This window comes from Pygoscelis adeliae, unplaced genomic scaffold (genome assembly GCF_000699105.1).
Source record: "Pygoscelis adeliae isolate BGI_AS28 unplaced genomic scaffold, ASM69910v1 Scaffold286, whole genome shotgun sequence".
In the NCBI taxonomy this organism is placed as follows: Eukaryota; Metazoa; Chordata; class Aves; order Sphenisciformes; family Spheniscidae; genus Pygoscelis; species Pygoscelis adeliae.
This window is the reverse complement of record NW_008825076.1, coordinates 7,277,597-7,302,058: the sequence shown is the minus strand read 5'-3', so window position 1 is coordinate 7,302,058 and position 24,462 is coordinate 7,277,597. Positions and strand designations below refer to the sequence as shown.

Genomic DNA, 24,462 nt, shown 5'->3' with positions numbered 1-24,462 from the left:
ACTCAGGCTAAACTCAACCCCTACTCACAAAAGAGGTCGAAAAATAACCCACTGAAAGAACAGGACATGTGGGATACCTCCAGCCCCCCAAGCCCCATCTCTGGTCATGAAAAGAAGGCTGCGAGTCACTGACTTTTCACTAGTCCACAAATAAAACCAGTGAGTGTGAAGAAATACCAGCTTTCACCTTCCGCTACACTTAGCAGTAGCCAGTCTCGCCAGCTGGCACGTCTCCCCTCCCAGCCAACCTGCCTTTGATATCCGTCAGCCTCTGGCTACAGAGACATCTGGAAGTTATTATCCAGCAGAGCGTATCACAAACCCATTTACATAATATAACATCATATTTTGTGTTCCTGCTTAGCTGAACATTTTGGATCACTCTAATGTTTGGGTAAATAAGCCACCATTCTCTGCATATAAATAACAGTGCGTCTTAGGGTACGTTTGTTGGAGATTATTAATTTTATAGGGCTCAACCTGCAAAATGAAATGCTCTAGGATTCAGCACTAAAATATATTATTCTTGCACTTGGAATAAAAAGTACCTGCGATCAGAGGAGAGGTAATAAGGCTTTTATTTCCGAAGTATCAAAATTATTTACGATTTAACCGGTGTTTTATTTATATGCCAGTCTTATTATTTTTACAGGATCTTTAACACTTCACACTAGACATTTTTCAGAAAAGAAATAATACTTGGCTTGCTTTGTTTCTGGTGTCACTCCTAGGGTTTAACTGAAGCTACGTGTTTTTAATATATTTTTATCAATACAAGGGGATACAAAGCCACCTTTAAGTCCATTGCTCAAACATATTCCCCTTCATCTCCTACATCAATACGTATTTTGGAAACTGGTACCATTTTCTGCCAAGGAAAAAAATCTATTTAAAAATATTTAATCTGAAGCATTTTTGCTTGTTTCCATGGTAGCTGTGGAAAGGACAGGAGAAAATGATATTTACCAAACAGAAAGTAAGACAATGAAAATATAGCTTAGTTCTTTAACAAAGGGAACACGAGAGCGCTGCAAAATAAACATTTTCATGAATTCTGTTCTAAGGAGACAACATTTTGCTGACATCAGGGATGGCAGTGGAGGACGAATGAGCCCTTTTTTCCCAAAATGCACCATTTCCCAAGTTTTTGATCTTTTAGCAGAGAGAGACATTTCATTTTGTGTTCTCATACAGTATAATGAAAGGCTTGCAGAACAAAAGGCAAATTTATTTATTTTAGGGTAATTGATTCTTTTCTATTTAGGTCATTGCTGAATTCGCCGAAGTTGGAGACAAGAAACAAATAGTTTTAGGAAGATCAGACTTTTTTATTTTAGACTTACTGTTATTACAGTCGATCTATGTGAAGGCATTCTTTAGGAACCGCACAGGTAAGGAATCCATAATCTGTTTTTCTCCTCATCCACCTTCCAGAAATCTGTTATGACTATCTACATTAGCTCTATTTACTAATAGTTGTAAGCTGTGGTAAATTTAATCAAAGATAGCTTCATGTCACGTCCCATTACCATCACGGCATAAATTGCTATTCATGAATGATTTGTGTCAAAGTGCTCTGAAAACTAGTGTTTTAGCAGCAAGATGTTCCAATGTGCACAGCTCTTCAGCAGGGGCATTAAATTAATGTGTTTGCAGAGAAGCCACTAATTGACAATGAGACGTGATTTTGGCAGTAGACTTCCACTTTAAAGATAATGAACAGTGTTCAGATACAGAGAAGAACCCCCTCTGCTCCTAAAACTATACTAATAATTTCTGGTATAAACAGGAATAGAGGGAACCAATCCTGACAGGATATTTCAAGTGCCAAATCAAGCTGTTTGATCATCATGACTTACAAAAGCAAACAGTGGAATTTCAGCGTTTGTGACCTTTATCAAATCTGGCTACGTACAGTCAGGAATGTTATGTTTGGTTAGGAACTCATTAAACAAAATTACCTCTCCATTTATAGAAACCATACAATTACAGTATAAAACATTTTAATTAAATCAGCTAGTTAAGCAAAAATTCATTACTTTTTTTTTTTTTTTATCAGCTAGCAGTGGCGCTGCATAGAGCAGTTCACATTAGAGTCAATTAGTAAGAAAAACTGTCAGATTTGGCAAATGCATGTGCTTCCAGAACACATCAGCTGACAGGGAAGAAAAAGTTTGACTGAAATCTAACAGAGTTACTGCCCCCAGAGGAGGAGAATGAGCCACGTAAAATGCACACGCATGCACTGGCCATGCCAAATGCCCCTCTCTCCCAAGGAGTCTGTGTCAAAGCTGAGCAGCTACCTGTATCTGCACTGCTCCTTGATAGCTGAAAAATGAGGCATGCATGCAAATTTAAGGTTGTTAGGTATCTGGCTGGCTTTGCAGACGTTGGAAAATTTTATCCAATATAACAAATGAAACGCGATCAGTGTGACTGAGGAATCAAAATGTTCCTTAGCGTTTTAGGGCTGCAAAGCAAGAAAAAAGCTGAAGAATAACAGGTAAAAGCAGGAAATTTTTAAATAGGGAGAACACAACACTCTGGTTTGTAAGTCAGGCAGGAGAATATCCTTTCTTTACAAAAAATGCAGCAGGGCCCTTGGTGGGCAACTGTAATTAAATGCAAAGTTAAGTCTGGACTCCAGAGACAAGAGACACCCACTAGCTCTTGGCAAAACCCACAACGTTGCCATAGAAGACTCTTACTTAAAAAAACAAATCTAGGTTGTTCTTTTTGATCAGAAAACCTAACAAGGTTAGTGGCCCAGATAAGGAACTTGTAGACACAGGCTGCAGCTAACATGCAAGCTTGTGCCTTGAGCCAGAACATGGCTTTTCTGGTGGCTGCTGACCAGGTCACCCCCTGCCGGGACAGAAGATGCTGATTTCCCAATACAATTTAACTGAAATTCAGAAATCACCTGAACCCACCCACACCTCTTTGCCTAAATGTTTGGTAAATTATCACCACTGCGAGTTGAACTCTGGTAAGTCACCAGTGCACTTCAATACGCTTTGCTTTTGTACTAGCAGAATAAGGACACCTGCAGGCAACGCACGCTCACGTTCATTACTGAGCAGACATGGAATGCGGAAGGTATCTCTAAGGTGAGGGCAGTTTCGGCTGGGGTGGAGAGGCAGAGCTGTGCTGAAACTTATTCTGTGGTACCACACTGCACTGATGATTAGAGGTATCTCCTGGACTGCGCACTGCTTTCAAGATTTCAAATGATGTTCTTCCTCTTCCATTCTCTGGAAGAATCGCATACCAAAGCAGGTACATAAGAAATCCACCTGCCTTTGGTGGAATCTTTTATGGTTCCCACAGGTTTCAAGCATCTGTGATACTCTTCTTGTCATTGTCAGGCTCTGTATATTACAAGAGCCTTCAATGAACAGAGGAAGATGACATCATCCACAAAGCACAGCTCTCGATGTACTTTTCTTTCTCATTTTAAGGCTTGAACGTCTTATCCCAACATGAAAAGTTCTGATGAGGCTGTTTCCTTGTAAAGTTCCCCACATCAACTTGACCTTTTCACATCCCCTTTGTAAGATCTCATCTCACAGTGCTTCTTAGGTAGGATTGTTTAAGAAACATCTAAATTACTGTTGTACTCTACCTTCTAGTGTTTACAAAAAGACACTTCTATCCTCAAGTTAATGTCATTCTCATAATTGGAAGAAGCCATACACAATGGCTTCAGAACTACAAGTACTTCTCAAGAGCGTGGCTATTAAATTACAGAATACTACATACTTGTTACCTGTTCAGATACCTATAGGGCAGGAATAAAGGTGGTAGATCTTGTCATATACTATAAAGTAAAAACAGTTACTGCAGCTTGATATTAGTGCTCTCATTCTTCACATATCTTGTCGAGAAAAATGTGCAAAATATCTGGGCTAGCAAGCTGAGTTCTTCTACCCAGATAAAACTCCTAACAAATAATTTGAAAAATTGTTCCAAAACACATTTCTTTTGCTTCTAGAACTCTGCCTACTGCAATTGTTCTTCATCACAGAAAGAAGCAGGAGCAAATCTACCCCTTAACAAGCCTGTGAAAAATTTTAATCTCATTTTATTTTTCTAAAGCCATGAGGTTCAAAAGATACATGAATTAAAATAATCATAATGAATTAAATGTAACAATATTCCTTCTCTTCATAATGTTTGCGAGTAAAAAGATCACAAGAGATTTAGGAGATCACAAGCACCACTGCCACTTCAGCACAGAGCAAAGTAATTCATTCTGGTACTTCTCCCCAGTATTAGCATGTGAGTTTGCCCTTTCAAGTTATCTTTTCGTTATTTCAAGAGGCTCTTGAGAAAAGGCTGTTCTTCTTTTATTCCCCAATTCTGGAGTGCACCTAAGCAAATGCTTAAATTTGAACACGTGGACACATTCAATTTATCTCCATTTGCATGATGAAATTTAAGTGTGTTTAAATGACTTGCTGGACAGAGACAGTGTTTGAAGTCCCACTCCTCACTGGTGGTAATGACAGCCCGCTCAGCCCACCCCGCCACGCTGGACACCCACGCCTGGCTGGTTCTCCTCACTCCTCCAGCCGGCTGTGCCGAGGGGCAGAACGTGACACAGCTGCACTACCACGGACCATGTCCAGCGAGCAAGGACCTGGCCTCCAGAGGTCAGGAAGAACTGAAGCCCTTCTCCACTCTGAGCTTGTAACTACCAAGCTGTCTCAGCTCGCTGGGCTAAAGAAAAGACAGGTGGACACTCACAGCCCTAGAAAAGTTTATTTTAATAAACTTTTATTTTATAAAAAAAAGTTTATTTTAATGGATGTGCATGCACAAAGCAATTTTTGTCTTTACTCAAACTCACGCTTACACGCAACTGTCAATGGATTACGACAGCAGTGAAGGCTTTTTTAGGAGATTCAGTCCAAAATATTTTTTGGAAGTGGCAGTCAGACTTCAGCAGTCAACAACAAAGAATGTGGAACCAGAGGTCAAAGGCTTTGATCTCGCAAGGGCAAGGCACACATCACAGGCAGGCAGTACGCAGCAGTCCAAGGGTTTTGTTTTATCAGAAAAAACTTATTTCTGCGTAGGCAGTTCAATCCTTAGGACTTCTTTTTGTTTGAAGGAAGACAGATCTGCAGTGAATTTCACTTATGGATGATCTTTCTAGTATAGCTTTAAGCGTGACCCTTGGTAAGATGCTGACTATTTAAGAACTAAATGCAGCAAGTGCAGCACTCGGAAACTTCCCATAGTGGGCTGATTTTCCAAGGCAATGAGCACCTGTATGTCATATCTCATCTTGGTTTCAGTGCAAGGCAATGTGATTCAACACACCTGAAAATCAGGCCAAGTAAGTTCACATGTTTTCACAAACAGCATTTTCCTCTCATGCAATGATTAAATGCTAGATGTTGAAATTCACTTAAGCATGAGGTCAGACAAGGTCACCTGATGCATCTTCATTAGACTTCCACAATTAACATGAGCAGTCTCACCGGTAACAATTATACGATATTAATTTATTAGTCATCTGCTTTCTGATCTGTTCCACGGATCTGATTTACCAAAACCCCAAACAATGTCTCACAAGTTACCTATCTAGCCTGGCTGACTGTGATCAGTCAAGGCCTTGTTTCACTGATGAGGATACAGAAATAAAAATGATGCCGGCTGCTGTTTTACTGGACTTAGTTACTACCTTGGATCCCCCCCCCGAGGTCATCAAACAGGACAGCCCCAGCATAACAATCCAGTACTTAAAATGTGCATAAACATGTCCAGAAAAAGGCAGGATGACAAATACAATCTCATTTCTTCAGCCCCTCTCTAGGGATAACACAGTTTGATGGGGCAAACTCCATCACCCTGACGCCGTATATAATATCTCATCCCAATGCAGGGGAAGGAAGGAAAGGGAACAAATGCGGTGGCTCTTTTTCCCATTTCTTCGAAGCACACCCACTTGAGAGCATCAGGAAGACCAGGAGAGCTGGAAGCACAACTCCCACTTAAGCTGTCATTTTCTTCCATCAAGGGAAGGCTACATCTTCATTGCTCCCAGGCCCCGCGCAGAGCATCCTGGCTAGCACAATAACCAAGGTCATAAACAAGATCAGTGCTGAATAAGCCTTTCCTTGCCCAGAGGCCTTTGTATTTGTGATCAGCAATAAAAGGCTGTACTAGAATTTAAAATCTCAGCCAGGTAAAATGCCAGAGATGGTTATTTAAAGGCTTTAAATAAAAAAAACAACCCTGGCTGTAAGAATCAGCTTTTCACACTCATATTGTATGGCCGTGGACTCATACCTGGGTTATGAAAGAAGCCTGAAATAAGATGAGACATAATAAAACACAAGCTGGGCTTAAGTGAGGATTGATTTTTGACAGTAGTTCTCAATGTTATAAACACTAGCTGCATAACCATATATTTGCAAGATTTTAATTGCACAATTCCCAGTGATTTAACATTGCAAAAATTTACATACTTCCATGCTCAGAATTTGAGAAGCTAAGACAATGAGAAACTTTCGCTGACATAAACAGGATTCAAAGAAAACAATATTTTTTTTTTCTAAAATAAGTCACTGGCAGCAGATGACTGGCATCCTACATGTACTGAATATATCCTGTATCTCCAAGCTCTTTTGCTGTGAATTCCTTTCTATGCTGTATTTCTATGATCCTGATTTTAACTCATGACGTGAGAACTACAGAAAAATACATAAACTAATAAAGAAGAAAATTTGCCAGACATGCCTTAACATGCTTAGACACATAAAAGCACTGAAGAATAAAGAAAAGATTGATATGAAAGAGTGGGCCAGAACTTCAGATGGGACAAGCCAACATGGGTAGTGGAGGACGCTGATTAGCAAGGAGTGACAAGGAGGAGCGTGGACTGTACAGACACAGAGGGTAGCGTGGGAAGTGAAGGACAAATGGTACATATCCATCCACGTACTTAGGAAGACTTGAGTTTCTGCAACTAAGAAACGGAGGACATTCTGAAGACTGAAGTCTTCAGCACCGTCACTGTTCACAAACATAATCTTCATTTTTAGACTTTTGGTTGAATCAATATCCAACTGTTAGAAATAGTAGCATGCACTCTTAGAAAAGAAGACATTGCACTGCTAATTCCAGATAAGTAAAGTCTGGCTTTACTTTGTTTTCTTCTGGAGCTTTATCCCACTCAAGTTTATCTTTCATAAATGCTGACACAAGCTACAAGGACTTTATATTATTTCATAAAAAACTTTTTTCTTTTTTTTTTTCTTTCTCTTTTTCTTTCCAAATTATCCCCACAGGTCCGATTGATACTTTCAATTGCAACAACAGGCAGCCAGACAAGAACAGTACAAGAAACTTTATCTTAAGTATTTATTGTTTTGCTAGAATATCACTCAGTTTCCTCTGGGGTAATTCAGCACTCCTGTGGGAAATATGTGACCTCATTTGCATTTTCTAATTGAATTGCTATCAGGTTTCCTGCAAGACTGAACAAAAAAAGTTCCGAGAGTCACTTGTATTAACCAGAAAAAAGTTTACATTCAAGTGTTTGCTGGGGAGGAGGGGAAAAGGTATGCTTCATGTATCATAAAATACATTTTTACCTTCTTTGCTATCATTTCATCCCACTAGCATTAAACTTTAATGTAGTAGTTAGAATTCTTTCATTACAGTGGTTACAGTGAAAATTTGCAGATTTGCCCAGGTTATTCAGTCATCTAAAGCAATTACCACATTTATAAGGCCAACACTATGAAGGAGGGGAAGCTGTCATTGTATTGGGTCACTCACCATTAAAATGTCAGCTTGCACTGAGAGTAACGGCACAGCTGTGGGATCTGAGTCATGGCTATAGACACCAAAACCTCTGATTTTGCAATGAAAGTACACAAGGGGACAACTATCCCAACAGGAGCCATCCTGAATTAACCTGCCATCCTGAAAGCATGCTGGCCACCACCAAAGCTCTCCCAGCCCATTACGCAGATTTCCAGTCTTATATATTGTGATAATAAAAGATCACAAATCCAAAGGATCATGTATTGAGGGGTTTATCCTCTGCACCCTCCTGGGAAGTAGACCACTGCCTCCATTTTGCAGGCAGGCTACAGGAGGTGGGTTTGCTCCCCCCGGAACGCACCAGGAATTTGCGGCAGAGCAGGGACCTCACTTCTGGTCCCCCACGACCTCAGCCAGTATCCCAACAACATTGACTTCTCCTATAACATTTATTCTGTATTAACCTGCATAATAAACCAAACGTCTAATAATGGCCACTCCAGGAGGGCTAATCATGTTTTCATGAAGCTTTAATCCATGGATAATTGTGAACTAAGTTCTGATTTATCCTTTCAGAGGTGATTCAGCGGGGCAGCAAGCTTCCCGTCACACAGTGGGGCTGCCCCAGCTGAGGGCCATCAGTCATGGAGAAGCCTACAGAAACACAGAGGATGAGCGAGCAAGGCAGAAGGACCTGTTTGTGCTGTAGGTGCCAGCAAACAGAGACCAGTAGGTGCTGTATGGCAAACTTCATGCCAATTATTTATAATGTCTGGGAACTGCTCAGCATTTTCACAAAATCAGTCACAAATTTACAAAAATGGAAATGGATGTATGCGCCAGAACAGAGAGTTGGTCTCTCTCCCTCTCTCATGCCACCTCCTCCTTTCTCTCCCGTATTTGCCATCTCCATATCCTGAATATAACACAACAGTCTGAAATGTCTTTAAAAAAATTATGTAGTTCTGCTTGAGTCATATTATACTACACAAAACCAAGTGTGAAATCTGTTTCTAGTAAAAGCCACAAAATGTAGTATATTAGGGTCATGGCCTGAAACACATTGAACTGTATATTGTTAGGTTTTGGGGTTTTTTTAGCACAAACACTATTATTTTTTAAAATAATCTTATAATCATATTTATTTCTTTAGTAAACAAAGGATTATTTTGCTTGCAAAAAGCACAAGCATTTAAATAAAACACAAGTCGGATGCCTGCTATAGGGACCCACAATAAAACTGCTTATAACCTTGTCATTAGTCTTGTTTTCCATATTTTTCCAGCCTCAAACCACACACTAATAAGGCTTTTAGAAAGAAGGGATATGAATTTTAAAAAGCTTAGCTCTCTCTGTTTTGAACCAGAGTTCAGCTTACATTAACATTAGATGAATTTCCAACCAAATATTTTACTAAAACAGAAATTGTGCTTATTCAATTTTCTTTCTGCTACACTGAGAAGAAATTTAAAGCAGTATATAAGACACCTTACTTTGTTCCTTCAGTATTTAATTACTTTTAGAAGGAAGCAGTATTTCTTTGGTTAGAAAAAGGCAAATACAGTTGACATAACATACAGGGCTTAATTATATCTTGCACAAGCCAGAGTCTTACTAAAGAACAGCAGAAGTGTATTTATATGACTCCAAGCTATGCAAAACCTCGGGGGTCAGCCCATTGGGCAATTCGTAGATTTAAGTCTCTCCAAGTCTTTTCCTCATCTCACACGTGGCAAAAATTCTCCCAAATGGCACAGACCCACATGGCAGCATTCTGACAATACAGCACAGAAAGTCTCTCCCTCTTTTCCCCCTCCTCCTCTGCCCAAGCACTGAAGAAAAGAGTAAAGGAGAGGCCAGTCTTGCTATTTTGACAATTACTGTGGTGCATTAATCCAACCTACAGCCATGGCCAAGTGACCTTGCCTGTCCCTGAACTAGCCATGACTGTTCCCCAGGACACACACCTTCATCCTTGCTCTGCAGGTCTTCAAGATCCAGCAATAAATCACACTCTTCAGCCAATTTCCTGCCAAATCCTGCTTAAATGTAACCACCCAACCATCACAGAATTGGGTTTTCTGAGTAGGTCCCAGACAATATAACCGTGTTTACTCAATGTATTACAGCATCTTCAGCCCAGACTAACACTGAAAAGGAAGGAGGAGAAAATGAAAAGGTGGAGAACTGCTGCTGCCAAAGATGGTATGGAAGAGGTGGGACAAAGACAGCTACTCAAGGAGCAGACCAGAAGAAAAGTGTTTTCATGAAGCAGTCCCCAGTTACAATGGCACTGTGCAGCCCACCTCTGTATTTCACTGAAGCAATACTGCTCTCAGACTGCTGGGCAGGGACATATCCTTCCTGCTTTTCAGCTATGTGTACGAAACTAAAAAAGAAAGAAAGCATCTGTAACCTTCTATCTGAAATACTGAATGCTGCTGGCTTTTCACTCTTCAGCTGTGGGGAAGACACTGGCATTGAGCAGAGGGGACGTTTGCCACTTGCTGGGCCACATTGTGCTTTGCTGCCCTGCTGGCCTGTGCTGCATTTGAGCATATGTCCCTTATCAGGCAGCTGCAATGCTCCCTGTCCTTGCTGTGTTGGAAGGGAACAAGCCCAAATCTCCCCTCTGGAAGCACCCCACGGAGCTGCAGGGCCATGCAGATGGCTTGTGGAGAGAAAGGAATCACCGCAAAAGCCAGGGAGATGTCTTAGCAGCATGGCAGCAGCAGCCAGTGCGCGACTCCAGGTCTACGCTGGAGTAGACAAAAGAAATCTGAACTTAACCTCATATTTCTCAAGATGATGGTTGACTTAGACTCTGGAGAGAGGGAGGTACCCTTCATTTGCAGCTTTTATTTCAAGTCAAGAGAGAGTATTAGCAGTGAGATGCAAACACAAGGTATGTCACCTGCAGTATGTAACAGAGCCAAGCAGTCACTTAAAAATACGAAAGTGTGAACTTAGAGAACGCTTCCCTCACTGGTGACCTTAAATCATTTCTGTCAGAGATGATCAAGGATCACCTGCAAGAAATTTGCTGCTGCTTGTGGTGTTTTCTACCCAGACACTTCCTCTGGCAACACAAACAATTCGACACTGCATGTAACTTTTAAAGGTTTGGGGAACACAGGCAAAGGAAGAATGAAATAAGAAAAAGAGCTTTGAAAACTTCTTACCTTGTGTCCATTGTGTTGCAGCTTCTCTGCCACCAGAAACCTGACAATCGCCTCCCATCTGCCCAGGGTCTGGGGATCCCACGCGGTCACCATCAGGATGAGCTGCTTCGAGGGCATTTGCACCTGGTGGGCAGCATACATGGTCCCATCCGCCCTCACCTTGAAGTCCAGGCTGTTGGTTTCATACCGAACTCCCTTGTTACCGGCACAGTTATTAAATTTTACTAGAACAGAGAGCAAGAGATGGAAGAAACGTGTGAGATTGGCGTGATAAGGAAAGCAATCAAATACAAGTTTCAGACATTTAATTTTCACTGATGTCTTCTGTATCTCTAATAACCATCAAGGAAATGATTTAACTGTTTCTTCGACCTTTCAGGAGTGCTCTTGTGCTTTATCTCCATTCCCCAGGGAAGAAGTTGTAAGCCATTTTTAAAGTATTTGATACAGTTTCATTAGATCTCAAACACAGCTGTTCCCCATTTCTACAAGTGGATTTCTCCCTTGTCGCCATTATCTTTTAAATTCGACTAGAGTCTATTACCCACACTGTGGGTATTTTTTTGCACGAAATGTTCTCCATTTCCCTAACCCTTCAATAACCTACTTACCAGATAGCCTATTTGCACATTCTTAACTGAAATTCAAAAGCCCATAACAATTCAATTATCAGAAATATAAAACCAAAAATCTTAAACAAAGAAGAAAAATTAAAACCGTTCTGCGGATTGCATCCACTGCTGGAACGGGCACCCCCCAACCAGAGCTGCAATCCCACCCTGGCTGACCCCCCCATACGCTACAGCTACCGCAAAGAAGAACTGTAAAACTTCGCTTTGCAAACTTGTCATTTAAAAGCCTACACTGTTAGATCAAAGCTCCCCAGTTGCTGATATTTTTATTTTCAGCTTTTTTCGGTCAAATTCTTTTACAGTCTAGTTTGAAAACTATTTTTATTGGCATTACAAAACATGTCACATACATTAGGCTGGAAAAAACCCAAACTATTATATGACAAAATTGACAAATCTGATAGAAATTGAACCTGCAGCTAATCACATAGGAAACAAAACACTTTCTGCCATTTGAGTAATCCACAGGGCGGAACACACATGTGGTGAAGGAAAACATATTGTACCCATAAAAACATCTCAAGTGAGCGAGAATGGATATACAGCTTTCTAGCTAGGATCGTTACAGGGGTTGTCATGCTGCGGCTTCTGAGTGCTTCGCAGCAATGCTCCTAGCCTGCCATGAGATAAGGAAAACCTGCTAGTCCAAGTCACATGCAGCTTCAGCAGGCACTTAATCTTTGCACAAGAAAAGCTAGGTCAGATGAATCTTACCTAGATTGGCGGTGGTGGGAGGAGAAGGGATGCAGTGGCAATCCAGGGGAGAAAAGCTCCTGGGCCAGTTTTACCCCAAACATCCCCTTCCCCTCATACCATAGCTGACTGCTTCTGCAGTGCTGCTTTGAGCTGAATCAGGGACTAATCCGGATTTAAATAAAAATATCTGAGGGATGGCACAGGCAAAAGAAAAAAAGCAGCCAGGAAACTGCTCAACCAGTCCTGCTGCCAAAGCCCCCGGTACCGTCACAATATGGAGAAATGAGGAGCAGACTGTAGTGGCGGAAGGGAAAATCCATCCCCTCCTTCACCAAACTGCACCTCTCAATAACCGGGGTGCTGTGATCATGTCGTAACTATACATCTTACAGAGGCTTTCCATGTTACATATTGATTTAGACCACATTTGTACATTTTTATGTGTGTGGTGGGAACTCTTACCTAATACTGCACTAATTATTGGGCACAAACAGCAAATGTCACACGATTTATAAAAAAGAAGATGGATAAAGTTATCTAGTATAAAAAAAACCCCGTGGGTAATGCTTTTAAGCAATTTCATTGTCATAGACTACATCATTAAAATCTTGTTTAATCTGGAATCCAGGGAAAACAAAAGTCCCTCAGTTTTGTTTCGGAAAGCGGACGTTTGCCCACCTTCACTTTTCTCTGTAGCTCAGACTGCAGCATGTAACCTCCATGCCTATCCCACCTGAAATGCTTTAGTCGAGACATTTGACCAGTTATCTCTGCTTTCTATCACCAGAAGCGTAACAAATGTTTTTCAATGTAACACGAAGTAGCATCTCCTGCATTACTCAAAGTTTAAATGAAACTTTGGTCACAATTTTTTAAGGGACAGGATATTACTTAATTGCTACTTTGACCACAGTTTGAAGCTCTTGGCACCCTTGCTTTCAGTCACTGAGTGTCAGCACAGAGCAGATATTCAGCTGTCTGGAGGAGAGGATCTCTGTCTTACAAAGGTGAGACTTCCATCCGGATAAACAAATAAAGAAGAAAGCCTACAGGATTGAGTCTTCCATAGATTCCAGAAAAGCTAGGAATTATCTCAAACTTCAAAGCTCATGTGTACAAGTTGGAAGCCAAACTTAAAAAAAATACATGATTGTGTTGAGGCTTCAAACTTCAGCATCGTCAGAGCTGGAGCTTGGGCCCTTCTCGAGGTGCCATGTGCCATGCAGCGCATGGGCCATCCCACCCAAACCCAACCAGCGCTGAGGGCTACCAGTCCATGCTAGCAAGCCAACGTTCTGGTCTTTAGGTCAACCTGCACACAATAGCTGGTCTCCTGAAGGCCAAAATTTCTTATCCCCCAAAATGAGGTTTCAGTTCTAAATGGCCTGCTGGGGACAACGCGTGGTCAGCACTAACTCCAAAACCCTGTGGTGCTACCATCAATCTGACCATATGGGCAATCCCAGGTCAGTTCTCAGACCCATGACAGGCCCTGCTCGCTTTAACAGTAAAGACACAGTTTTTAGATTAGTCTGAAAAATAAAAATTCATGAAAGCACTGAATGAGGTTAAACACACACACGGTTTGGCGGCACCTACAAGAACCAACGCTGCACACCCGGAGAAACCGGAACGGCCTCAGAGACCTGCGAGGTGGCTGGTGCTGCCAGGGGAGATCCCCCACACCCCTGGGGACCACCCCGCTGCGAGATCTCCTTCATGTCTCAGGAATTTCTGCAAATCTCCTCCGCGTTCACAGCTATAATAAATATGTGTGAACACAGTGAGTGCTTCACTGCTAATATGTTATTTATTTTCAGCTCCATGCCATCAGCGTTGTTAGAAACAAGGTCCATCAGTTGGTGTACGATTGCACTCCTCTGCGATATCATGGCAATGCAAAAAGCGAGTTCCATCTGTATCTCCTGAAGTACTCACGTATCATATACAAAAGGACATTTGAAGAAGAGAGAAAGGAGTGATAATGACTGCACATTAAAAACAATTTGGATCTTACTTTGATTTTATTGAGATTAAAAGAAAGCCCTACAGTGTACTAGCAGTCTGAGAGGAAAAAAAAAAAAATCCCTTCCTATATGTGTATGTAGTGATTCCAGTATTCAAAGTACTTAAACATCTGCTTAAGACACAGCACGTGGCTCCAATATGCTGCTCTGGTGTCATGTGTCACCGTCTCGACTTTTATGCTCCATTATCTAAAAATGGCTACCTCTTAGACAAAGTCCCTCTGTGACTCACTAATTACTTCCATTAGTTTAAAACAAACTTGACTTGAGACAGAGAAAATCCTGAGAGAAATTAAGTCTAATTTTTTAAACAAGCAACGTCTCTGCTCCACATTGCTCTTCTCAGGTAGCACAGGTAGATGAATGTTCAGCAATGAATTAACACAGCCAACTCCTCTCCAAAGAGTCCTTAGGAGCTGCTAACACAAAAAGGCTTCAAGGACGTCTGGATTCCATAATGTTTAGTCACTACGAGGGACTGCACCTTGCATGGCAGCAAACAGGCCACGGCTCACCCCTGTGGCTTTGCAGAACATTTCAGCCACACAGGGGAGACAATTCAGAAACTCAGCAGAGCTTGAATATTAGGGATCACCATGTTCAGCTGCTGTCAGGCATAGCTGTTGCTACTGCTCTAGGCACCGTTTGTACACAGCGTAGAAAACACATCTGCAACACGGTATAGACAACTGCTCACACTTTCAACACATGGTTGCAAGGACTCTCATCAGAAATCCTGCGCTCATCCTCCTTGCTGCCCTGTGAAAATGATTCCTTGGGATGTTACATGACTACTGAGATGCACTGTTATATACACACACACACACACATATACACATGATCATATATATATATAAAAAAAATATTTTTTCCAAATATATGTGTATAGGTTTGGAAAAAATATCAAATTATCGCTCTATAATAAATACCATAGCTCAAGGAAAGGAGACCTTGTCCGTATTTTCATATTCCACCTCTTACCTCTACTCTTTGCTCGCATGGAAACAGAAATGAAAATTTCATCCAATGGCAGAAAACTTTTGCTTTTTTTTTCTTTCTCTCCTTTAGAAAGCTCTAAGTCTCTGTAATTTGCAGTTGATAGAACTCTTGACTTTAAAATAATTTAATAAATAAACAAACATTGGCTCTGTTTACTAGACTTAGATCTCTCTGTGGACGTAAATCCATCTTTCTTTGACCAGTTTGAAGTCTAAAAAACACTGCATGAATTTAGCATTCAAAAGCTGCAACATCAGTAATTAGGATTTCAGATAACAGCAGAGCCATACATCTATCATTTTTACAGGACACTAAAAAAAGAAAACTTTTTTTAATATACTCTGGAAAAATGTTCAGTGATGCTTATCGAAAGCTTCTGCTGAAAACAGCATCAAATGCCTGATGAAAAGAAAACCAAGAAGGCACCCTCATTAGCAGGCTTATAGGTTTAACCCTTTACCCTCATCATTTTTAATTGCTTCTCTATGAAAGGAGGAACTACGACAATTTGATATACTGAAATAGGTATTGAGTGATGGGCAAGGAAGCTGCAGGAGTCTGCAGCAAACTGCTGGGCATCTGAGAAAAAAAAATAGTATCTTTCTTCAGAAAAGACACAAGGTGAAAAAAAACTCAACAAGTTTTGCATTGTTCCCTTTTATTATTTAGCTTGTTAAGCTAGCTGGACAGAGTCAAATGATCAATTGAGGATCTTGAAAGATGTACGAATACACTGAACTTCCTTGCCCCCAAATGTCTGAGAAATATATTGAATTTAATAGGACTATAAATGGTATAAATCAAAGAATTCACTTTAAGCCTTATCCTTCTGGATTCTCCTTTAACTTCTCCTAGTCCATTAAAAAGTGCCCCCTCTGGCAAGCTGCACAGGGCTGGAAGAGCAGGAGGGATAATACTTATTTATTAGGCTATACCCCCTGGCAGGACATCATGCCACAGTTCAGGGTATGGGTCCCTTCAGGACTCTGCTTTTCACCATGGTTTTGAGGATTATCGCTGCGAAGATGTTTCTTTCCTGATGAACTTCCAAGCAGCAAATACACACCACTATTTACAGCAGGATCCTGTCTGCTTTTCAAGTTGTGTCTCTTGAACAGCTCCCTTTACACCCAGCGCAACTCTGATAAACCTAAGCCACCAAATCTACCCCTCACATTGCTTCTGCGAACACCATTCAGATGAGGATGGCTTAACTGTAACCTTTAGAAATTTCAGATGTTCAGGTAACCTTCAGAGTCCTGAGCATGTACAGAAATGTCCCTTTTGTGTGATCTTTAGCAAATCACTTGTATTTCTGCCCTGGCACTTCTGGCCCAATGCTCCCATACGTCTGCACCCATCCATCTTCTCAGGCTTCTGCAGGGCGGGTGGCAGTCCTGGCCAGCACTCCCCTGCATGTCACCACATCAGAAATTAAAAAAAAAACAGCTTCCTAGGGGATAGGAACCTGTTGTCTGAGAACAGGCATGATACCACTCAGTTAACCAAAAAAATGTACGTATTCCCAGGCACCCTGTGAGTGCATTACATTCTCACAAACTGATTTCTCCATTAAGTGCTAATGTGAAACAGAGCGCGCTGTGCCTCATTGGAAAGCTTCATTTATTTGAGAAAGTAAGTACAGAGTATAAACTTCTACGTGGCCACATTTTCGAGGCATCTTTCTTTATGTTCACGCAACCCCTCTGCAATTCCGTGAGAAAACTGTTTTACAGCAGTGGGAACAAACTGCAGTCAGGTTTTCAGCCGAATTCCCCACGGCCACGCTGGAAATCCCCAGCAAAGCTGGGAACTGAATCCTGACATTCAGGCTCCCTGTTTCTCATTCGAACAGCCAGATCACACCGCCTCCATCACCCACATACAGGTTAACCCAATACAAGATAAAAATTTTAAATGGGAAAACGGACTTTTACAGGCACTTCAAAAAGCAAATAGGGGCAGATTCTCAGTCCTACGAACCACTGCCATACTTCCAAATTAGCACTGGGTTAAAAAATTAAGAAATGTCATACAACTTACTATTGCAATTGGAGTCCTATACTATACTATACTATAAAATGGAGTCCTATGAACAAATGTAAATACATGGTGGAGTTCTGGGACTAAAATATCTTGTCTACAAAAGGCTAATGCTGAAAGGAAGGCAAGAGGATTTTGTTTCTCTTGTACTAAAAGGATGAACGTATCCAGGCACGGCAGCCTTTTCAACCACTCCGGAAGAACGCAAAGACGCTGTTTCAGTGTTTTGTGGAAGCGAAAACCGACTTGAGCCATTCCACTTACACGCGATGCTACATGTAAGTCCGGAGTCCTCTTTCTGTGCCATTTTTTTTCAGTAAATCCCATGCTATCATACGATACACAACCAGATTTGCTTCTCGCAGTTAATAAAATACTGAGAGCCCTTCTCCTTCTGTACAAGAAAAACAAAGCATAAATAGGAAAAAATGATGGCTGTAAAACCTGATAGAAAAAATGTATAATTTTCATCCTCCCATTACTAATTTTATAGGTTACATTTTCAACCATGTCCCTATAAAAAATACTACACTAATAAACTCTTAGTGTCTTTATTTAATATTTATAGCACTGTGGGAGAACCAAACTCTACTGGTAAAAGGTAGAAACAGCAATTCAAACAGCTACTTCAGAGTTTAATAAACATATCCCTAGTGATCAAGTTTAAAAGTACACAGTTTAAGAAAATGCTTTGATACAGAAAACTGTTGGAGATAAATGGATATATGTTGGTTGGTATATGAATGTATATAAAAATGTGCATGCCCACACCCTAAGCTTCACAAAGCATTGATTATTCATTAAGTGTTCTCAGAGTAAAAAACAAAAATAATGAATGACTTAGGAGAATTAATGAACTGCCCCACGGTCTATCATCTGCTGAAAATATTTAGCATGATTTAGCATGTTCTTAATGTTATTTTCTTGCAATTAATGGTACAGAAATCTGCTACAATTTTACCCATTTTCCATATCTCAGGTCAACGTGAAACATGACATCCAATTTTCCAGTGCATTATTTATGATCTCTGAGCTATGACTGCTAATATTTGCCTTACTGGAATATTAATAAATTACCGTAACAATTTACCATATGTAATTATGTTAAACAAAATCTTTCTTTATTTATCTTCTTGTAATCTTCAGTTACAGTGAATCCTCCTATACAGCATATGCAATAAGACAACATTCCCAACATTCCCAACCTATTATATGCTTGTTAGAAATGACTCCATGTGCTAGTCAACTGGTGACACCTCTGAATCGGCAAACAAGTTGCAATCTATCTCCAGCAGCAAGTAACATAGACTTCAAATGGCACATAGAAGTATTTTACATTTGAAAGAACATTTTGAATTTCCCCACTTTAAATTCCAAAGCTCAACCCCCTCCATGATCAAATTATCCATGCAGGTTTTGGGCACACACTATTAAAGTCCTAACTACCTCATGTTCATTTGCAGGCTGTTTTGCTTTCACAAAGCCAGGACTGCCTCCAATAGGTTTTATGGGGAAAACCACAAGCCTTGTTCATGCACAAGTCATTTATTAAAAAAAAAAAAAAACAAACTTCTGTGGGCAGAACTACATGGAAAATTCATCTTTACATTTCCAGAGCCACCTAAATGCTTTCAACACCTTTTCCAGCTTTATATTCACTTTTAACAGCTCTTGCTTAAACAGGGTTTCTGTTTCCATGGCCAGATGAAAAGGAAAGGAACAATACATTTCAACACTCTGAAATCAGGATCCTTTAGAAACTCATTCTGTCACCTGTACAGTCAGCCAGTAGCAATAAGGAGTTGAGAGTACATTAAAAAAAAGATCTAAATCCCATTCAAACAAAACAAAACCAGCCCTACAGTAAACAAAACCCAATTCCCAGACACTGCCTGCCTCCTTCACATTCCCACCAGTGCTATTTTTCATTTACTGGAAGCCAATCCAACTAAAATACATGTTTTTAAGGAAAAAAAAAAAGAAGTATATTTCACTTTTGGTATTGGAATTGGAGGGGAGTACAGACCCCTGGAGAGAAGGACTGTAGAACATGATAGAAAAGATGAATCACTCTGGCAGCAGCCAGCCAGCCATTAATTTTCAGCAAGTCAGGAGTTGGTCCAATTAAACCAGGCTCCTTTCTCTACATTAACATGCTTTACTCAGTTTTTTTCCGAAGCTAAAACATCAGCTCGAGACCCCAAAGGCTTTTCTATTTAGGATCAATCAATCTACCTTGCTGCACTGTAAAACATACACTGTCAGCTCTGAGGCTAGCTCAAAAAAGAGCAACAGTGGAAAAGTATGATAAATTGACATGTTCTGGCAGTTAGTAGAGGGATTCTTCCTACACCGTCACTTATTTTGATCTGATTAGAAACAAGTATTAGTAAAGGCAATATTCCCCTCTATTCTCTTCCCAGTATTTAGCATTGGGCTAAAGGAGGAGTCTTTTCATCCCCAATTTTCTAAATCCAAGCCAGAAACTTCCTACCACAAAGGCAGAGAGATACTATCCATATTTCAAAGGGCAGTGAGTTTGAATTGGATTTGCATGATGTGGAACTCACATTCAAGCCTCTTCTCCAGCACAGGAACGTGAACCTGCATCTATTAGCGCCCCATGTTGAAGACATTATTCACTGCTTTCCACATTTTTATGCTTAGGGCTTTTACCATGGGTGTGCAACCTCACCTCTGGGTTTCCAGCACCTGCTTGGGCAACGATTTCTTTATTCGGGATTTCATTGCCCATTTGAGATCCCGTCACTCTCCCTCTACCCTACTGAGACATTTCAGAAATGATTAACTAATAAATGAGCCAGGGACTGATGCCAGAGGCTGGTAAGAAGGACACTTATATGGTCTGAAGTTCCCTGCAAAGCAGCACCCCGAGCTGGGATAACTCAGAGGATTACTCCTTTCTTTGGTGAATGCCATAGTAACTATGCTGTTGGCTTCCATTCTTGTTCTCAATAGACATCGTTATCCTTGAATAAAACACCTTTCACAATAGTTTCATTATGACAGTCCTCCTGTTCTTAACAGTAAGGTGGACCGAAAGCCACTGGGATGTGCAGCTGATGTTTCAGCTTCGGATTAAAAGGCTAATAAAGAGAAGGCTGGTTTGGGTAATCTTGCAAATACCCACTGCACCACACTTTTTGGCAAAAGCTCAGTTTTTACGGGCAACCATTTTCGTTCTTTGCTCTTCTTTAAATTCCATGCATCTGTAGGATAGTACTGAGATTCACTATGGTACTAATGAGATCATTTTGCAATTAAAGGCTAAGTAGAAACAAACCTCTCACCACTCTACAGGAGAGTTTGGGTTCTCTGATTAAGCAGCAGTAAATAAACCTGTTTCACTCTTGGTCCTGGTGCACAGGCTTTCTATGATTAACTCTCCAAACAAGATGGACTGATTGACCCCATGGATTAATCAATGAGTTTCTCAGCTTCAGAGCAAAGTGCAAGTTGTGGGAGTTACCTGCAGTAGGATGTGTTTTAATTATTATTACTACAGCACAGAGTAAATAAATCCCAGGGCACTTTATTTGGACGTTTTACCCTTAGCAGTAATGATTTTCACAACGCTCTCGTATTTGTCAAACTACCTACATGGGAAAAGATTTTAAACATCACTATGCATTTCTTGAGGAAAAACTACAGATTTTATGGTAGCTTACTGTGATAATTATAAAGGGAGGAGCTATGTAATTGTAGGGCAATCTCTAGGTTACAACAGCTGCTTGCCCATCTTACCTGTTGGCAGGAGCATCCCTGGGAGATGCTATAGGGTGGCTGGGGCTGTATTTGGGAGAAATCCCAGATGTGCTGCACCAAGCACCTTCTCCCCAGCACTCCCGGGCAGAGCGGAGAGCCCGGCCCTGCTGGTACCAGGAACGTCCCTACATTCGGAGCAGTGGTGAGAAGCAGGCAAGCACACGCAACTCCTGCACAACCACAGCCGTCCCTGCCAACTCCCAACCGCCCCACTGACAGCGACCTGGCAGCCCTGGGGTTTTTTCCTCTCTGTCACAGATCTCTTTTCAACTTGCCAGAACTGTATTTCAAAGACACAGGGAGCTGCAGGAAGATTTTAGGGAGGAAAAAAAATGTGAACACAGGCCATTTACAGCCTAGGAAAAGAAGATGAAAGAGATGCTCCAACCGTAGCCATGTCAGATAGCCTCAGGCTCCTCTCTCCTCACACTCTTCAAAACAAACAAACAAACTCTCAACACCTAGAAACAGAGGCTGCACATGTCGGGGAAAAAAATCAGACACACCAGTGAAGACATCCAACTCCTCATGGACTTGACTTGCGTGTAAACGCTGGCAACTTCGGGCTTGACTGTTCTCGTCTTCCTTAGCCTGGCTCAGGAGCAAACATGCACTGATCCAGGGAGTCAAATCACAATGCAGTAAATGAATAGATGTTTCAGGCAAGAATATTAGAAATGGAAAATTTTGTTATCTGTAAGAATCAAGGCAGGGTAGCTATATTTAACCTGCAGCTGCTGCGCACCTCTACTCATCCGCCTGCACAAAAAGCAGCTGCAGTCCTTACCTTCAGCTGTAGCCTACACAAGTCTTCAGGTTTCAAGAGAAATGAATATTATGTGGAATAAAACACTGTTTGGTACCTGGTGGGCTCAACTGCTTTGACATTTGGACAAATTCAGAGAGCTTTATTTACAGATGGAGGCTCTGGGTTCTGTTTCTGGCACTTGGTCAGAGGCAGCAGGAGAAGAAAAAGTGGCCTCGATGCCAAAGCTGCACTTGAGCGGGTAATAAATATTGGGCAAGTCGAGAGATGTCAGGGCTGCATTGCTGCAGAGAGCCATAGTGTCCTGCCCCAGGGCCGGGCTCCAGCGTACACTGAATTCATGGGAAATTCACTCACGGAGCAAGAAATTAATTGGAAGAGCAAAACCACAATAAAACACAGCTCCACGCTCTCTGGTGTTGGTCATTACTGAATAAAAATGAACCTCCTGGCCTCTGCAGCCACCCTGGAACAGGCCATGTCCTGACAACTGTACCCCCGCAGCCGTGGCGCTCGGCTGCTGATGCTTCTAATGGAGACACAGGAATGAGGTTTACATTATTACTGTAATTTTCCCTTTCCTCTTTCACATTTACCCCCTGCCCCTTCTTACTGCAGTGGTCTCCAACAGACAGGCAGCACTCCCCTCGCCTGAAGAATGACCCCAGGATTCAACTAGCAACCTTAAATTTAACAGAGTGCTTTTGGCAGGGCTCAGTACCGTCAATTAAAACAGAGAGACTAAAGCCAGTAAATTAGAGAACGTGACAAATGCAGCACAAAGCACTGACGATCCCAGAAGGTATCAAATTTAGTGTTAAAGTAAAGAAACAATAGGGAAGTCCAACACATTTCAGAGTGTAGTGAATCAAATTAAATTGCCTGCAATTCCACATGGAATACATTTGACAAATTTCTTTCCCCCTCTTCAGCTTTCTGTTTGAGATGAACTGTCGTCTGGCAGCTTCAAACGTCTGGCACAGCTTCAGCTTCAGTTTGCTGGGGCTGAATCCAAACACGAACCTGAACTTTACCAGTTCTGCTCTTTTTGTAAACATACTTGCTGTGGCTGCCAAATGCTTTCCAAAAGCACACAAAACCCAGAATCCAAAAGGAAAACATTGTCTTGCCGCAATAAAATTTGCATTTTACCACCTATTGGTAGCATCCCACGTGCAGAGCTGTCAGCTGGTCAGAGCCCACCTTCCCCTCTATTTCCCCACACATTTTGAAAGGGGATTGGAGAGCAGGGAGGTCCCGTGGGAGGGATGCATCTCCCACGCACCCGGGATGAGCACCCGGGATGAGTCCATCCCCCGGCGCTGCAGCCCCGCCAGTGCCGGTGCCACTTCTTCCCCCAGGGCTGCGTGGGCAGCTAATAATACAACAATTAGCAGTAGGATTTCTCAGACGTGCTGGATAAGACAAGCAGTAAAATGTCATTATACATGTGTCACTGATAGCGAAGACCAGTTTAGATTACCCCAGTGAGTAGTCTCAGGAACAAATTCATTTTAAGGTAGGGAACTTCAGGCAGAGGAAGAGACAGATATAAAGAAGGTTATGATCAAATTGCTCCTGAGCGCAGATAGCATCACCCTTGATATATCAGATTTTTTTTCACTTTGCTTTTAAAACAGAACTGTTTTTGCAAAACACTTGCTTACAACAATGGCACATTTCTTTGAAGCAGGATGCAATTCTTCACCAGCAGCATCCCACTACCTGTGCGGATTCTCTCTTACAGAAAACAAATTCTTTCTTCCTCCATTTTAAAGCATTTTAAAACTACCAAGCTCCATAAACTATCCAACTGCTGAAGGCTAAAACAAGGCCATCTTTAGGCTGAAGAGCAGCAAATGAGAGAGGTGTGTGAATTCTGGCACAAGACACACAGGCAAGCAGATGCTGTTAGAAAAGCATATTTTATTGTCCACAAAGCATCGGCCTCATCTCTGAGAGCCACATGGAGTTCCACCACTGCCCAAAATAGACAACATCTGGTTCATATAAACTCTGATTTATTGCATGTCTTCTCTCCCCTTGGATTTTAATTATGAGTAGATCTTGTAACTATTATATTTGTATTTGTTTTATCCTTCTAGATGTTTTTCTACGCTATTAACTACAAACTGAAAGCTCTTTCTAAAAACAGTACAAAAATATACTTAAAAATATGCATACGGCCTTTATTAAGGAAATCTCTATACTGAATTTTTAGATGAAGTACCACTGAAACCACTGATTGGCAAGCAAGCCTTTACCTGATTTCCTGAATAGGATGAGTCTGAAGAAATTGCTTTTTATTACAATAAAACCCCAAAGAAAATAGAGTATAAAACTGACTACTGCTCCAAATGTTAACCAGCATGGTAACGAATAAAACTCACTCGTTACTGCACCCCTCTGACTGCTCCCAGGAGCCGTTTGGGGGCTGTTGAGCTAGTTTCAATGGTCAGGTGTCAACATTTTAAGAAACCTCTCTAAGGTGGCACTTTCTCAGCAGGAGAGACAGATCCAGACTGTGCCTGAAGAATAAAACAGTATTT

The 24,462-nt window shown here is 41.3% G+C and overlaps 1 protein-coding gene across 1 annotated transcript in view; it reads right to left on the bottom strand.

Annotated features, from left to right (window-relative positions):
• The window catches only part of CDH4 (cadherin 4, type 1, R-cadherin (retinal)), a 188,882-nt gene extending 173,337 nt beyond the window's left edge, over nucleotides 1-15,545 (bottom strand). The window contains exons 1-2 of the mRNA XM_009326875.1: nucleotides 15,529-15,545; nucleotides 10,965-11,190 (exon numbers count right to left, since the gene is read on the bottom strand). Of these exons, the coding sequence (XP_009325150.1) occupies nucleotides 10,965-11,190; nucleotides 15,529-15,545 (243 nt within the window). The remainder of the gene's footprint in view (nucleotides 1-10,964; nucleotides 11,191-15,528) is intronic.
• Between the last annotated feature and the right edge of the window lie 8,917 nt (nucleotides 15,546-24,462).